At 37.2% G+C, this 14,295-nt stretch overlaps 1 protein-coding gene across 1 annotated transcript in view; it reads left to right on the forward strand.

Moving 5' to 3' along the window:
• NECAB1 (N-terminal EF-hand calcium binding protein 1) overlaps nt 1–14,295 on the forward strand; it is a 51,347-nt gene that overhangs the window by 31,533 nt on the left and 5,519 nt on the right. The window contains 4 exon segments of the mRNA XM_085572324.1: nt 1,375–1,458; nt 10,659–10,771; nt 10,773–10,793; nt 11,956–12,068. Coding sequence (XP_085428450.1) covers nt 1,375–1,458; nt 10,659–10,771; nt 10,773–10,793; nt 11,956–12,068 — 331 coding nt within the window.

Consider the following 14,295-nt stretch of genomic DNA (forward strand, 5'->3'; position numbering starts at 1 on the left):
GAGAGGTGGTTTTGTTCCACATGGGATTTACTGCAGCTGATGTTTCACAGGTTTGCTGGACTGGGGGGATGTCAGTCCAGCACTGACTCTGGTTATTGTCTGTTTTGATTAAATACAGGCTGCTTCAAATGCCTTTTAAATCCTTCAAATGTTGCTACTAGAGTGTTTCTCATCCATGAATCTGGTACTGAATTTACTCAATCCATATTTAAGCTTGTGTTTATAGAGCTCTTTCTGAGTTATATCAGTTCTTCTGAGAAATGAAGCTAAAAAACATCCAGGGTACTAACTCATAATAAGTTTTAATTCTAAATCATTTCATTCAAACTCTTAGAAATACCATATCACATCACAATTTTCCTGGTAACTTATGTTCTCATGATTCTCCTAAGAAGCTCCTGCTGACCTCTTAAAAACCTTGAAGGGCTGCTATTTATTATTTCTGAAAGCTCCTATCTAACCTTGTTCTTCCTGTCTGCCACTTAGATGTTGATTTTTGTGCTCTTCCAGGTGATTTGATGTCTAAATGCCTTGTCTAACACAGTCTTTAAGCTTTAACATAATTTAATTAATTTATTTTTCACACTGTTTCCTTCTTGTGCTTCCCTCTATTGTATTTCATCACATCAATCAAGTGGGAACTCGGGTCATGATTTCCCAGGTTTTCTCCCTCCTCTTGCTGTAATGCCTCTGATTTTACATCAGCTCTTTCTGTTAAAAAGTCCTTTGCTTTGAGAAGCCACACAGGGACATCCTGTAACTTGTTCTTTCCATGATTTTCATTAAAATGAATTTTGCATGCATCATATTTGTTGAAAATGTCACAGCACCTGGGACTAGAAGCTTATCTGGCCAACTCATGGTCTCTTCATTTCTCAGAGAAACAGCTGCTCTCAACCAGCCCCACTTGATATTATCTCCTCTACGGGCTCTAACAGAATTACTAATTTTGGTATCAATATAATCAAATTCACCACACATATATGAAAACTTCATTTGCCACTAGTAATTGTAGACTATTAGACTGAAATTTCAATTTAAAAAGAAGATGTAGATATTTTGCATATAAGTTTGTTTTACCTGTCAAGTTGATATTTACACCTTTTGTGAATTTGACAGCTCATTTATTGAAAGAAAATGTTTTGAAATACTGATTTTGGTATTTTAGGTATGCCAGGAATGATTTTACAGAGAAAAAATTAAAAAGAAAATTATCCTTTTCATTGTAACTCCTTTTCATTTTGCATCTAGATATTGAATAATGCTGTAACTTAATTCAAACTTGATAAAGTTGAGATTGAATGAAACACTGATTTTTCAGATAATTTGTAGGTGATGTGGGGTTTTTTTCTTCTTTTTGATTATTTTTCAAAGCACTTAGGAGAGTATGAAAATGTTCTATCTGTCTTGGAAGACTTAAACATAACCATACTGAAGGCAATGGACAAAACAAAGAAAGTAAGTAAAAATTGTGAAATTTTCTTTACACTATATTTTGTTTGTTTGGAGTATTTCCAGTAGTTTTTGCATCAGAATTTACTAATTCATGTTTAAATTTTTCCAAATATACATTTTTGTAGCAAAGTCCAGTAAGAAAATGCTTGTTAAAATGGTTGTATATGAAAACTTTAAAGTCCTGTCTGCAAACTATTGTAATTTGGATATAGCCAAAATCTTTGTGAATGGCCTGAAGAATGTTCTTTACATTGTTATGTGAAGAGGATTCTATGTCCCCTATGAAATGTGGGTAAGTATCGACACCAACTTGATGGGTTAAGCAAAACCTCCTGGCCAAGAACAAGATTTCATTTCCATTTGAGGCATTTTAAACAAAAGCAGTGGTCACAGAGCCTGTCAAGAGGAGGTGTGAGGGCTGTTGCCACCACACAGCAAGAGGACCTTTACCCTGGAGGGAGGAGATGATTCTCAGGGGAAGAAGGTTGGTTTCTCCACCTGCACATCTGACCAGGGATGTGGCAGTGCTGCAGGACATGCAGGCAGCCAATCCATCTGGCACTCTGTTATGGCTGTACCTGCTCCTGTGCTCAGACCACATCCCACCTGTGTGGCTGACCAGAAGTGCATCAGTACATTGGTGATTTGCTCCTCTTCCCTGGCTGAACAGTTAAATATCCTGTGCAAGGTGGAACAGCTTCAAAAGGTGACAGAAGCAAACCCAGATCCCCCAAACCCAGCCACAGATCCACACCAGGCTCGTCATCAAAACCAGAAATTTCAGCCAAGATTATTCAGTGAGATCCCCTGGGGTCAAAAAAACTTGGGTTTTTTTTTTTAGTCAATCAGTGGAGAGATCAGTGTGGAGAAAGCTGTGCTTCTTTAGTGAAGCTGTTATCTTTGGTATTTGTGTGTTTGCAGGAATAAAGTACTCATACATTTTACATAACTTGCCAAAATAAAAATCCAAAAGTGTAGCGTATTTACTTAGAGCTTGAGCCAGGAAGCTGAATGTCTCTTCATTCATGCTGTGCATCTTCCACTCATAATGAACAAGTACTGACTCACTGTCTTATTGAGCTGGATATTAAAAAGCAACAGATTGGATCATTTTAGCTATGCATAATTTTTTTTAAAATAGCCATGTGTATAAAATACTACTGCTGAAGGGCAGGATGTCATCTCATAACAACTGGAAGTAAATTAAACACAGCATTTAAGAACTACTTCAGAAGTTAATTACAAGGAGAAGTCCCAGCAGAGTAATGAGATTATAAAATATATGTACTGGCCTGACTAGAAATATGGATAAGACAATCTGGAATATTAATAAGTGTTTCATATGTCTACTTGAAGAACCCATCTAAAATATAACCAAACCACAGTTTCTTTGAATTTTATGTTTTTAACTGAGGATTCAAACCTAATGGGTTTTCTGTCTTTCAGGAATACTTCAGCTGACTATTTACTAGAGGCAACAGAAATAGAGCAAGGCTAAAACTGGAAAATTGATTTTAATTTCATTTAGTAGAAACTCTGTATGAACACAAGCAAATAAAAAAGTGTTCTCAAAAATTCTAAAATAGAGCTTTCTGCCAAGGATATATTCAGCCACTAGAGCTTTGTATGGAAATTAAATTTTCAGTTCAAAGTTTGGATTGTTTTCAACAGGAATTCAGTTCTCAGGAAACAGATAGGTTATGTGACCTCATAGATCATTGGAGTGCAAATATTAAAATTTCTATCTTAAATGGTTCAAGTTTTGCTTCAGTTCATGGTCTAAAATCTGGATTCTGTCCATCTAAAATCAGAGCTGGATGTGCAGCAAAAGTTAGTTAGCACATTGAGATAGCATAATAAATGAAGTTTATCACCAATTACACACAGGCAGCTCATAGCTCAAGCTGATTCCCTGCTCATGCAAGCTGGTGCTCAGCAATGGTGTGGTTTGAAATGGCCATTGACATGCATCCCAGGCCAGACTTGGGTTTACTCTCCTAGTGCAGCATAAAACTTTGTCACCATTCTGCCACTGCAGCCACTGAGTCCCTTGACCAGTGACTGAGTAGTATCAGCATTTATTATTATCTTCTAAGTGATGTGCTAGTTGGAAAATTCATATACAGAAGAGAAATCTGGAACTGAAGACCTACACTGTGGGACCCACCAGCACACAGTGTATCTGCAGTGGCTGAGTCAGTTCCAATGACCCAGACCAGCATGATTTCTCTGTACTTTATTGCCTTCCATAGTTTGAAAGGGTTGTCAGCACAGCTTTTTTGAACTGAGTTTTCTCCAGCCTTCCTCTGCTGTCTGAAAGTGAAACCATCATCATCTGTGGCAGAAAACATTCCAGTGTTCAAGAAGCTTTTACTTTCCTTCACTTTCCTGGGGCCAGATCCCTCCTGCCAAAGCAACTACACTGCACCTGGGAAGATGGGAAGCCCTTGGCAGTGCAGGAGCCATGCATGCTCCATTGCTTGATGGGAAGGTGCTAAGCTAAAAACACAGAGTTAGATTTTTCCAGGAACATCTTTCAGCAGGGAAAAGATTGAGTTGCATTTGGAAGGAATATACTTCAATACAAACCCCACCTAACCAGAATATGAGCTACAGTCTTTCTGTTTCAGTACTGTGTCCTTGTGTTACATCTTCCAGCAGGAAGGAAAGTGATGACTTCTGAGTGCACACTACTCCTGTAAATACAGGAGTGCAGCTCTTCTTTTGGAGACAAAAGCACAACAGGCTTGCATGGAAAGAAATGACAGTAACACAGGAAAAGAAGGATGGGACAGTGCAAATTTTCTCTTTTACAGACTCTGTAAAAGTCTGATTCTTTGCTTTGGAGGGACTTCCCTCCCTTGCAACTCTTTTCTGAAAGATACCTAGCAATCTGTCATAGCAAGAGACCAGACTAGGTGAACTAGCAAAATGCATTGGAGCAGTAGTGACCAAAACTGATTTATTTAAGACTGGTTTTCATGCAGTATTTACATACACAAAACATAAACATTAATTTTAGGATTAAAACAAGACAATTATTCAGTGGAGCTACAAAGTTCTCAAATAGCCTTCCAAATCTTTTTTGGGGGAAAAACCCTAACTGCTTTTTACATGTTGCTTGTAAAAACATGGAAAGGGGGGTGTGTGGTGTACAACAGAAGATACTGGATTCAATGACCAACACAGCATGTCTAATTATCTGTTTCTGTGAAACCATTAATTTTTCTGCTTTGCTCAAAAAACCCCAAAGCAAAGCAAAGTCAGTGCAGCCTTATCATTACTTGAAAATTTCTTGAATAGTCTAAAAATAGGAGCCAGTAAAGTAAAAGAGAAGATTACAGGAGCCCAGAGAGTAACACAGGGCTTGAAATTTAGTTACTGATAGTGCATTCATGGTAATTATGTAAATCACTGCGATCTTGAGGGTTGATACCCATTATAAACCAGAATGCCTAGATTTTTTTTACTTGCATATTTGACTAATAGTAACTAGCATTTATGTAAATTTTATCTCAAAAGAAATTATCTGGGAAGAAAGTTAGATAAGCATTTGTTGACAATGGTGTTCCACCACTAACATTATATTTGAGCAAAACTGAACTTTTAAATTGCTTTTTTGTTTTCACAAAAACTGTTAAAGTGGCTGGCACCCATTTTTCCATGAGGTTAGAATTTATTAACATTTTTCATAGAATGTAGTCTTGTTCTCTTTGAAATCACACTTCTTACAAGTGCATCTTTCACAGAGTTAATGCAATGAATAGCTGCTGCACAAGAAAAACAGGTATTGCTCATTTTATCCTGAATAGTATTTCATGCACTGACTTGGAAAACAGTTCATTTGTTCCTTTAGATTTATTGGGGTTTTTTTTTATGTCAATCAAAAATCATAGCATCATTAAGATTTAGAATCATTCAAGTTAGAAAAAATCCTTAAATTCATCAAGTCCAAAATCAACCTCCTGACACTGCCAAATCCACCACTCAACATGTCCCCAGGTGCCACATCTACACATCTTTTAAATACCTCCAAGGATGAAGACTCCACCACTTCCCTGAGAAGCCTGTTCCAGTCAGTAGCTGAACTGACTGTCTCTCAACTGAAGAGAGAAATGCTGGTGATAATGCTACAAGGCAAAGAGGACTCTATGAATAAAAGCTTTTTTGTTTGGGAACATTATTAAATTATGGTTCGGAAATTTTCTTTTGTTTATTTTTAATATTGTGACTACTAGTGCAAGTCAAATCAAACTAAGATAAATTAAAAAAAGCTGTAAGCAATTAATTCTGAGGAGTCATACAAGGATATTCCAGACATTCATGCCTTTCCTTTCTAGCTCCTTAATGAAAACTCTTGGGAACTTCTTTGATCTTTTTTTGTGAAAGTTTTGTACCTAGTGGGTCAGAAAGACACAAGTCTCAAATTTTTGCCAGAAGCAGAGAAGATATGTTTAGTCAAAAATAAGGATAAAACAAAACAAAAACCCCCTTAATTTAATATTCATACCTCTAAATAGAAATTACTTCACAGCAGAAAAATAAACATTTAACTAGACATTCTCCTCTTGATACCTATCAAAACCACCAGAGGCTTTGATGTTTTCTATGCATTGTTGCACCTTTTCCCTGGAGCAATTGTGTTACACATTTCCCTGCTACCTGCTAATATCAAACACAGCCAAAACAGTTTCTTGTCTCTAAGCTATGTGATACAGCTAATAGCACCTAAATAGGAGTTACTTTTTATCCATGCATGGATTTTGTATGCCCTATTATTGCAACAACAGTGCATTGCTCTTTCAGTAGTCCCAGGGAGTGATAGATGTTCTGAGAGATGCTGTTACAAATGTGTGGCAATCTTCTTTCTAATCAGCCATGGATGCCTGTTTTATTTAATTGCTGCTCTGTCAGCACTGCAGATGGTTAGTAGAAATTGTCTCTGTTCCAATTCTCTAGGTAGAATTTAAACACATCATTTATGCAAAATATAATACTTGGATAAACTTGCAAAACTTGTGCCATATTCAAAGTTGAATCTAATAATTGGTCAAATCTTGCCTCTGATCACTTTTACAGTGAGGATGCTGTAAAGATTAGATTTGTGTGATGTCACTACATTAAGCATCTCTCAATATGGCTTCTAGTGAAATTATAATTTTATTCTGATTCTTCTTTTGATTTCTTCCTACAGTCTGAACAATTAGATTTTAGGGATTTCATTTTAGTGAAGTTATCCTTACTAATTTTATATCCTCAATTTAAAGTTGTAACCCAGGGCATTGTCCCTCTAATTTGGGATTTAAACATATAGGCCAGGAGACATTCCATGATAAAGGGAAATTTAAATAGATTATTCCTTGCTGAGTCCTACTCAGTGATAACTGCTTTTCAGTTGACTTGAGGGTATTTTTTGTAAAGATGAGCATAAAAATTTTTTGTGAAATTATGTTTAATATGATATAGATAGGAAACAGAAAATTGCTAAGTTATATATTAGTAAGAAGAGTCCACTGCTCCATCTCAAGGAGCTGCTCTTCTGATAAATGGAGCAGCAGGGTCAGGGGGAGAGGGCTGAGGCTGGCACCAGAGACTGAGAGGAACAAGAGTTGCTGAACCTTGGTAACCCTGAGATGAGGACTACACTAGGAGATTCCTAAACCCTGCCTCCTCTGCCTTTGTAAAAGGACAACCTCTTCTGCACTTTTCAAGATAGCCTTTAGACACTTTTAAAGACCACAGTCACTTTTTCCACAGTGAAATCACTTATTATGTGCATTTTCAGTTTCATTAAACAAATCTTTGCTGCTCACAAAGGTCACAGTTGCCTCTTGATGAGGAAAATGTGGAAAATTACCCTCATTCATTCACATTCAGTAAAACTAACAAGCTGATCAATATGTTAACACAGACTTATTTCATCTTTACTGCCCAAACTGTGGTGCAGTGTGATGTGTATGGTAATGAACAGTAATTTGCAGCTAAGGAAATTCAAGAAATGACCCATTTTTCTAGTTTATGTACAGACACCATCCATGGGTGCCATTACTGATTGGTGGCTTGATGCTCTGGCAGTACATATGCTGGGCATGCCAGTTTAGCAGATTCTACCATAATAAAAATTTAATAAATTGATAGAACAATGTTGTACCAGTGTGCCTCGAATAAAACACAAAATAAGGTACTTTTTCAAAGGAAATAGAGTGGTGAAATTATACCAAAGCATTGCTAATTCCTCAATGCTGAGAGCTGGGCTTGAGGTTTAAATTGAATTGTAATGGACAATCTTTTTCCCTCCATTACTTAAATTACAATTATTCAGTTCATTTATATATGCTGAATACCTTCTTCTGTGATCTTTGAAGAACTTTAGAAAGACAGGTAGTAGCTATTTTTCACTGGGTGGGCCCAATATTGCTGTGAGCTCAGAATTTCTTGACTCACAAATTCTTCAAAGAAAACAGTAAATAATTTGTAATTATTTGTTCAACTACGTACATTGAGAGAGTTAATAATTCCGCATAGAATATTTGTAAGCACTAATATTTGGGTAAAATATACTTAAGGAAAAGGCCTTTGATCATTCTAGACTGCCAAATATGCTGTTAACATCCTGGCTACCTTTCCCATCTTCAAAAATAGCTCTGTAAATCTGATAAGGTAAGTCTAAGACATATCTAAAGATCACAAGGACCTTTTACATAGTGAAGCTTTTAAATTTAGAAGTTATGGGACATGAATATAAAGAAAAAAAGACTAAATCCCAGTGCAATGCACAAACTTGGAGTAGTTCTAATGAAAAAAAAAATCTTACTAGCTTTAAGATGCAGGAAAGCTTTTCTAGGTTGTTTTTTGTTTTTTTTTTCTTAAGGAGTTAGAAAGAAGAAGCCTCAGACAGCAGCAAGTATTACACAGCTAATGTTTATATGATCCCCATATCTGTGAGAGCCCACCTGAAAAATTTTCAAAATGACACAATACTGATGTACATTTAGGCTGCAATTCAGCATGCCTGTATCAGACTTGCCATGAGTATCATCAGGAAGCATTATGGAGATATTTGCAACATTTACTTTCTGGATGCCCAGAATTTTAAAACACAATTCAAAAACTTACAAGAAATGGTCAGTTCTGGGATTATTTCTTCACTTATTTCCAAGAGCAATGGCAAAAGCTGAAAAAGAAATGAAACTATACCTTGGATTTCCACTGAAAGGTTTAAATTATCTGTCCATGCTGCACAGATTCATACATGTTGTTCTAACATGCCAGGAAATCTTTACTTATTGAAAATTAAATGATCTGTCAGGTTCACTGAAATTTTAAATCCATTACAATGGAGACAGATTTGAAAAATAAAATAACAGCTTTCATATTGCACAAAAAGATTAAGTAATATAAAGGTTCCCATAAACATTATTATAGACTGGTGTGAGTCCCTCAGGTAGACAGACAATCTCTCATGAGCATCTATTTTAAAATTGTATCAATGAAAAATTATTTGTTGGAAAATGACTCGCAGCTGATTAGTCTGTGACAACATAAAACAGAGTAAGTAAATGTAGAAGACCACAAAGCTTCATGGCTACATAAGTAACTTCTGAAGATTCATGGGTGGCTTAACACCTGAGATTTCTGTAGTAGAAGTCTTCCAACAAGAACTAATTTAATAACAGATATTGTGAAAAGATTGCTTTCATCTGACAGCAAAATGCTTTTAAAGCTATTATCTGACAGTCCTTCATTTTACATTCCAATTTCTAAACATCTTCTATTTGTGTTCTGATTTCAAACACATACGTGGAAAAATTCTAAGAGAAGTCTAAAAATCAGAAAGGCATTTCAGCTGTAATTCACATTGGAAAGAACATGGAATACCTTAAGAATACCCATATGCATTGCCAAAAATATTCAAATGGGTTCTCAGATAGTGTAGGAGGCAACACCATCGAAGTGACAGGTCTTCTTTAAAGCTTGGAGGTGGAGACCATCATCTCTTCTTGGATGTGGTGACTAAAGAAATATCTCACTGAAGGCACCTCATATTTTATGAAACTGTTTTAGATTGAATTGTGCCCAAAGGTTTTCAAGATCAGCTGAGTGAGGAGCCAACAAATTCATTCAGGGCTTAAGAGATGTAAATCTATTTTCTATCTCTGTTCCTGATGTGACCTCAACAGAGTAAGCAGAGGCTCTGGGGGTTTGTTCTATCCTCTCTGAAAGAGACTGTTTAAATTGTTGTAAAGGTGGCCCTCCTCACAAAGCATTACCTGCATATTACTGTAGAACTCCCATATCACAGAATCACATAAATGGGCATGATTGGAAGGGAACACAGTGGGATTTTGCAGATTTGAGCTTGCCAGAAACACCAAATTTAACCCCAGTCATGGAAATATGATTTATTGGGCCAGGGAGACAACAAGTATAAAAATTGATTTCTGAAATTATCTGCACAAAAAAAAGCATAAATATCTTTTATACATACCACAAAGTGGAAATGTTATTATTCAAAGAGCCACTACAAATTGCTAAGTATAGGTGCAAAGTTTTATAATAACCAAACTCTAGTTTAAATTACATTTGGATGCATTTAATTAAATTGTGACATATACAGATATAGGGTTTCAAAAGTAATTAAACAAATTAAAGGAACAAAAATCAGTCAAAGAATGTTAGATTTAGAAGGCAACCCCTCTTGTACAGTCCTTCAGCCAACTGTTCAGCCAACTGGGATTTTTCAGGGGAGTATCTTAAGCATGTGTCCTGCTCAAAGACGATTCCCATAATATCTGAGACAGGTCAGTGGGTTTGGGAAACATCTTTTTACAAGAGTGGATCTGAATTAAAATTTTAAATTCAGTTCTGCACGTCAATCTTATTTTGGTCTTTCCACACTTCAAAAGTAATGTGGTGCTGCCATCAACTGGAGTTAAGGATGTAAGGAAGATGGTCTTTTTGAGTAGAAACTGTGTTGTGTCACTGTGTACTTGAGCCTCTCAATTTGAGTGGGAGTTGTGTCTACACCTGGAAATTCAGAGGTCTTTTTGTCCATCAACAAAGGTAGCTTGCATGGTTTACATTTATAAACATGGAAACATCCAACCTGCTTCCTTCCTGAATGAAGTCTGAACCTTCCCTCGTGTATTTCTAACTTAGTAAGCAAAGCCTGACCTTTTGGATGTTTTTCATGTAATTCTTAGGACTATCAGGAAGCTTCCAATTTGGAGCAGTTTGTGACTCGCTTTCTTTTGAAGGAGACCCTGAACCAGCTGCAGTCCCTCCAGAGCTCCCTGGAGTGTGCCACGGAAACCAGGAGAGCAGACCCGGCAGGAGAGGTGAGCAAACCCTCTTTGGCTGCAGGGAAGGGGGTGAGGAGTGAGAGCCTCCACAACTGCTTTACGTTTCACCCAGAAATCTGATATAGGCAATAACAGGAGAAATAAGGCGACACTTTTTAGGAACCCATTAATAGGAGTTTTCCTAAAATTGAATGCATCTTATCCTGTGTTGGGTTGCCTGTAGGACAATAATTTTGGTACATGCTAGGTTCTGCTTACTTCTTTTTAAATCCCTGGACAGTTTACTATGTAGAAACCAAACCACTGCAATCTCTGAAATTACTAAGATAACTGACAGCTTTATAGTTCTTTTTTTCATACAAAATGATCTTCAGGTTAAAAGAAGAAATAGCCAGGCTTTGCTTGTCACAGCTGCTCCCTAGAATATATGGCCATATTCTTGGTTAACATCTAGCTCTATAAACCCTTAATTGCTTGGGTAGCCTTTATCCATCCAAGGGTTTTAACACAATTTAGTACAATGATCTCTGTGATGAGGGTTTGAAATGTTACTTGATTATATGGAATTTTTTCCTTATTATGCTATTGTTAAATACCATAGGGAAAGCAAAACACAAACTTGTGTTTTATGGACAAAGAAGATCTTAAGACCTTTCTGTTGGAAATGTAATTTTCTTTTTCTTTTAGAAATATCATTTTCTTGTTTGGTTTGCTGTTGAGTTTGAGATCCCTGAAGTACAGGAGTAATACCTGGTTTTGTGCCAGCATCTTGAGCAGGAATCAGTCAGGTTTTGAAAGCCTGAGGGTGCACCAAGCATGCATAGTGTCTGTGCACCTCTATTCATGCCAATTCCTCTGCAGTGATGCTACAACTCCTGTGAATGAAGAATGAATGATTACTTAGGTCAGGTCAGAACCACATCATGCACACATACTGACCTTGAGATTTGTCTCCCTCAAAGATTTTGGTTTATGCCAGTTTAACCCTCTTCTTTTTTTTTTTTTCTTTTAACTTCTTTAATGACCTAATCAAAACTAATGAGTAATAGTGGAAATCCAGAAAATAATTCAGTGCTCTCAGTAGTTATTTATTTTTATTTAATTCAAAAGGGAACGTAGAAGTGCACTTTTTGAAAACAGAGAGAGAAGAACTCTCCCACATATTTTTCCTTAAGAAGTCTCCTGTGTTTCTGTGCAGAAAAGATCCAACAAAACCAGAAGTGCTCTCAGTCCAGTGGCCAGGAAAACGCTTAGCTCAAAGGCTTCAGAGGAACTGCAGCCTGTCATCAAATAACCCTTATTCTAGCACAGGTATGGCATTTCAAATTTTAAACATATAGACATATATACAGAAAAATATACACAAATATTCCTTCAAAAATTTAGTTTAGACATGTAACTAACTCAGATACTTTACTGACAGAAGACAATTTCAATTTAATATAGTAGATACTAACTGAAAACTGAGGAAAATTAATGCATATCCATAGATCTGAAATTATAAAAGATAAAAACTTACTTGTGGGCCAAACTGTGTGTTTTTTATTGATTCAACATTTTTTAGGTAATCTGTCTTGCCTGCAAACATGAATGAAAAGGTGAAGGCTATTACTTACATACAACCAAGTTTTCTGCCATGACTTACATCTCAGCTGAGGGGAATAAATAATAAACAGGAAGGGAAAATACAACACCTGAAAGAAAATAATATTTAATTTAAGGTAATGAAAAAAAAAATTAAAAAAAAAAAAAACAACAACTCTGCAGTAGCATTTCTGCTTGGAAAATGATAGAGAACTTTGGAAAATGGGATTTTTTGGAAGCAGTGACATTAAGCATGAGGCTGCAGTGAAGACATCTCCATGCTTAGTTACATGTTCCAGAATCAAGGCATGAAGATGACTGAAACAATAAAATATCTAGTGGGTCTAGCTCACTTCTGGACCATGTGCTGACCACTTCCTTTTAAACCCTCTGCTGAGGACCTTTCTGTACTCATATTCATGACTCTCTCCCTGCCACTCACCAAATGATGCTGTTCTTTGAGAGCAGTGATGCAGGATGACGTTTGGTCTCTTGTGAATTGGTGTTCCTAACCAGGAAGGTCACAGAGTTGCATTCCTAATTCAGAAGAAACCCAAACAAATGCAAGCTCTACCAAATCCACTTACTGTATTGGTGTAATCTTAAAGAGCTAATAGCCTACTAATAGCTGTCAGCTGTCTACCTTCCTACACAAGGTTTGTGTTTGTCTTGGCACTTGGTCTTCCTGTTACTGCCAGCTGCCCACATGCACAGCAGCACTGTGGTGTGTATATGCACCCAAGGCTCAGGATAACATTTCTCCAGCCTATGTACCTGTTCAGGCAAAGCCAAACCCTGCCTCCTCTACCAACCACAGCTGTGGTATGTTCTCAGAATTAGGGTTTATTTGTTTGATCAAAATATATGCAAGTGCCACAAGAACTCTCAGCTGGGAAATGAGAAGGTGAGTGAATGTGCATAGCAAGGGCATTTGTTGAAAAATGTTCAACTTCTGATAAGTAACCTTCCTGTCTCCTTAATGCAATCACTTATGTACACATTTACATGGTGAGTGATTTCAGAAACTTCTTTAATAATGCAAATATTTGTTTCTTTGAGTATTGTCCTTTTCATTTGGCAGACAATTTTCAGGAGATTTTAGCAAAGCCAAAAATTCCAGAAACATTAGAGGGACTCACAGAATCACAGAATATCCTGAGTTGGAAGGGACTCATAAAGATCATTAAAGTCCAACTCCTGGCCCTGTATAGTGCCATCCCCAAGAATCACACCATGTGCCTGAGAGCATTGTCCAAAAGCTTCTTGAACTGTTGGTGCTGTGACCACTTTCCTGGGGGGCCTGTTCCAGTGTCCAACCACCCTCTGGATGAAGAACTTTTTCCTGAAATCTAACCTAATTCTCCCCTGACATAGCTTGATGCCATTCCCTTGGATCCTGTCCCTTGTCACTCTCACCAGAGAGAAGAGATGGGTACCCATGTCTCTTCTTCCCCTCACAGGCATTTGCAGACTGCAGTGAGGTCTCCCTTCAGTCTCCTCCAAACTGAACGAGCTAAATGACCTCAGCTGCTCCTCGTAGGGCTTCCCCTCAAGACCCTTCAGCACCTTCATAGCCCTGATGTTTGTGCCTGTCTAGAACAGAATTGTCTAGCTCCACCCTTGCTGTATGACACCAGATTGGGTTGCATGGGGCACTGAGCAATCTGATCTAGTGGAAGGTTCCCTGCCCGTGGCAGGAGAGTTGAAATTCAACGACCTTAATAGACCCTTCCAACACAAACCATTCTATGATTCTATGATCAGGTCACTACACAGGCAGGAATATACCTGCAGTGGGGATGCAAAACTTTCTTCCATTACCAGCATGATTTCAAAAGCATTTGCATTAATCTAGAATGTAGTTTTCATTGTGTATTGGATTTTTATTGTATCTTAAACAGAAAAAAATCATTCATAGAGTCAAATCATGCTTTCCTGTAGTTTCACCTAAATG

The sequence above is a fragment of the Lonchura striata genome, chromosome 2 (genome assembly GCF_050655825.1).
Source record: "Lonchura striata isolate lonStrDom1 chromosome 2, ASM5065582v1, whole genome shotgun sequence".
Classification (NCBI taxonomy): domain Eukaryota; kingdom Metazoa; phylum Chordata; class Aves; order Passeriformes; family Estrildidae; genus Lonchura; species Lonchura striata.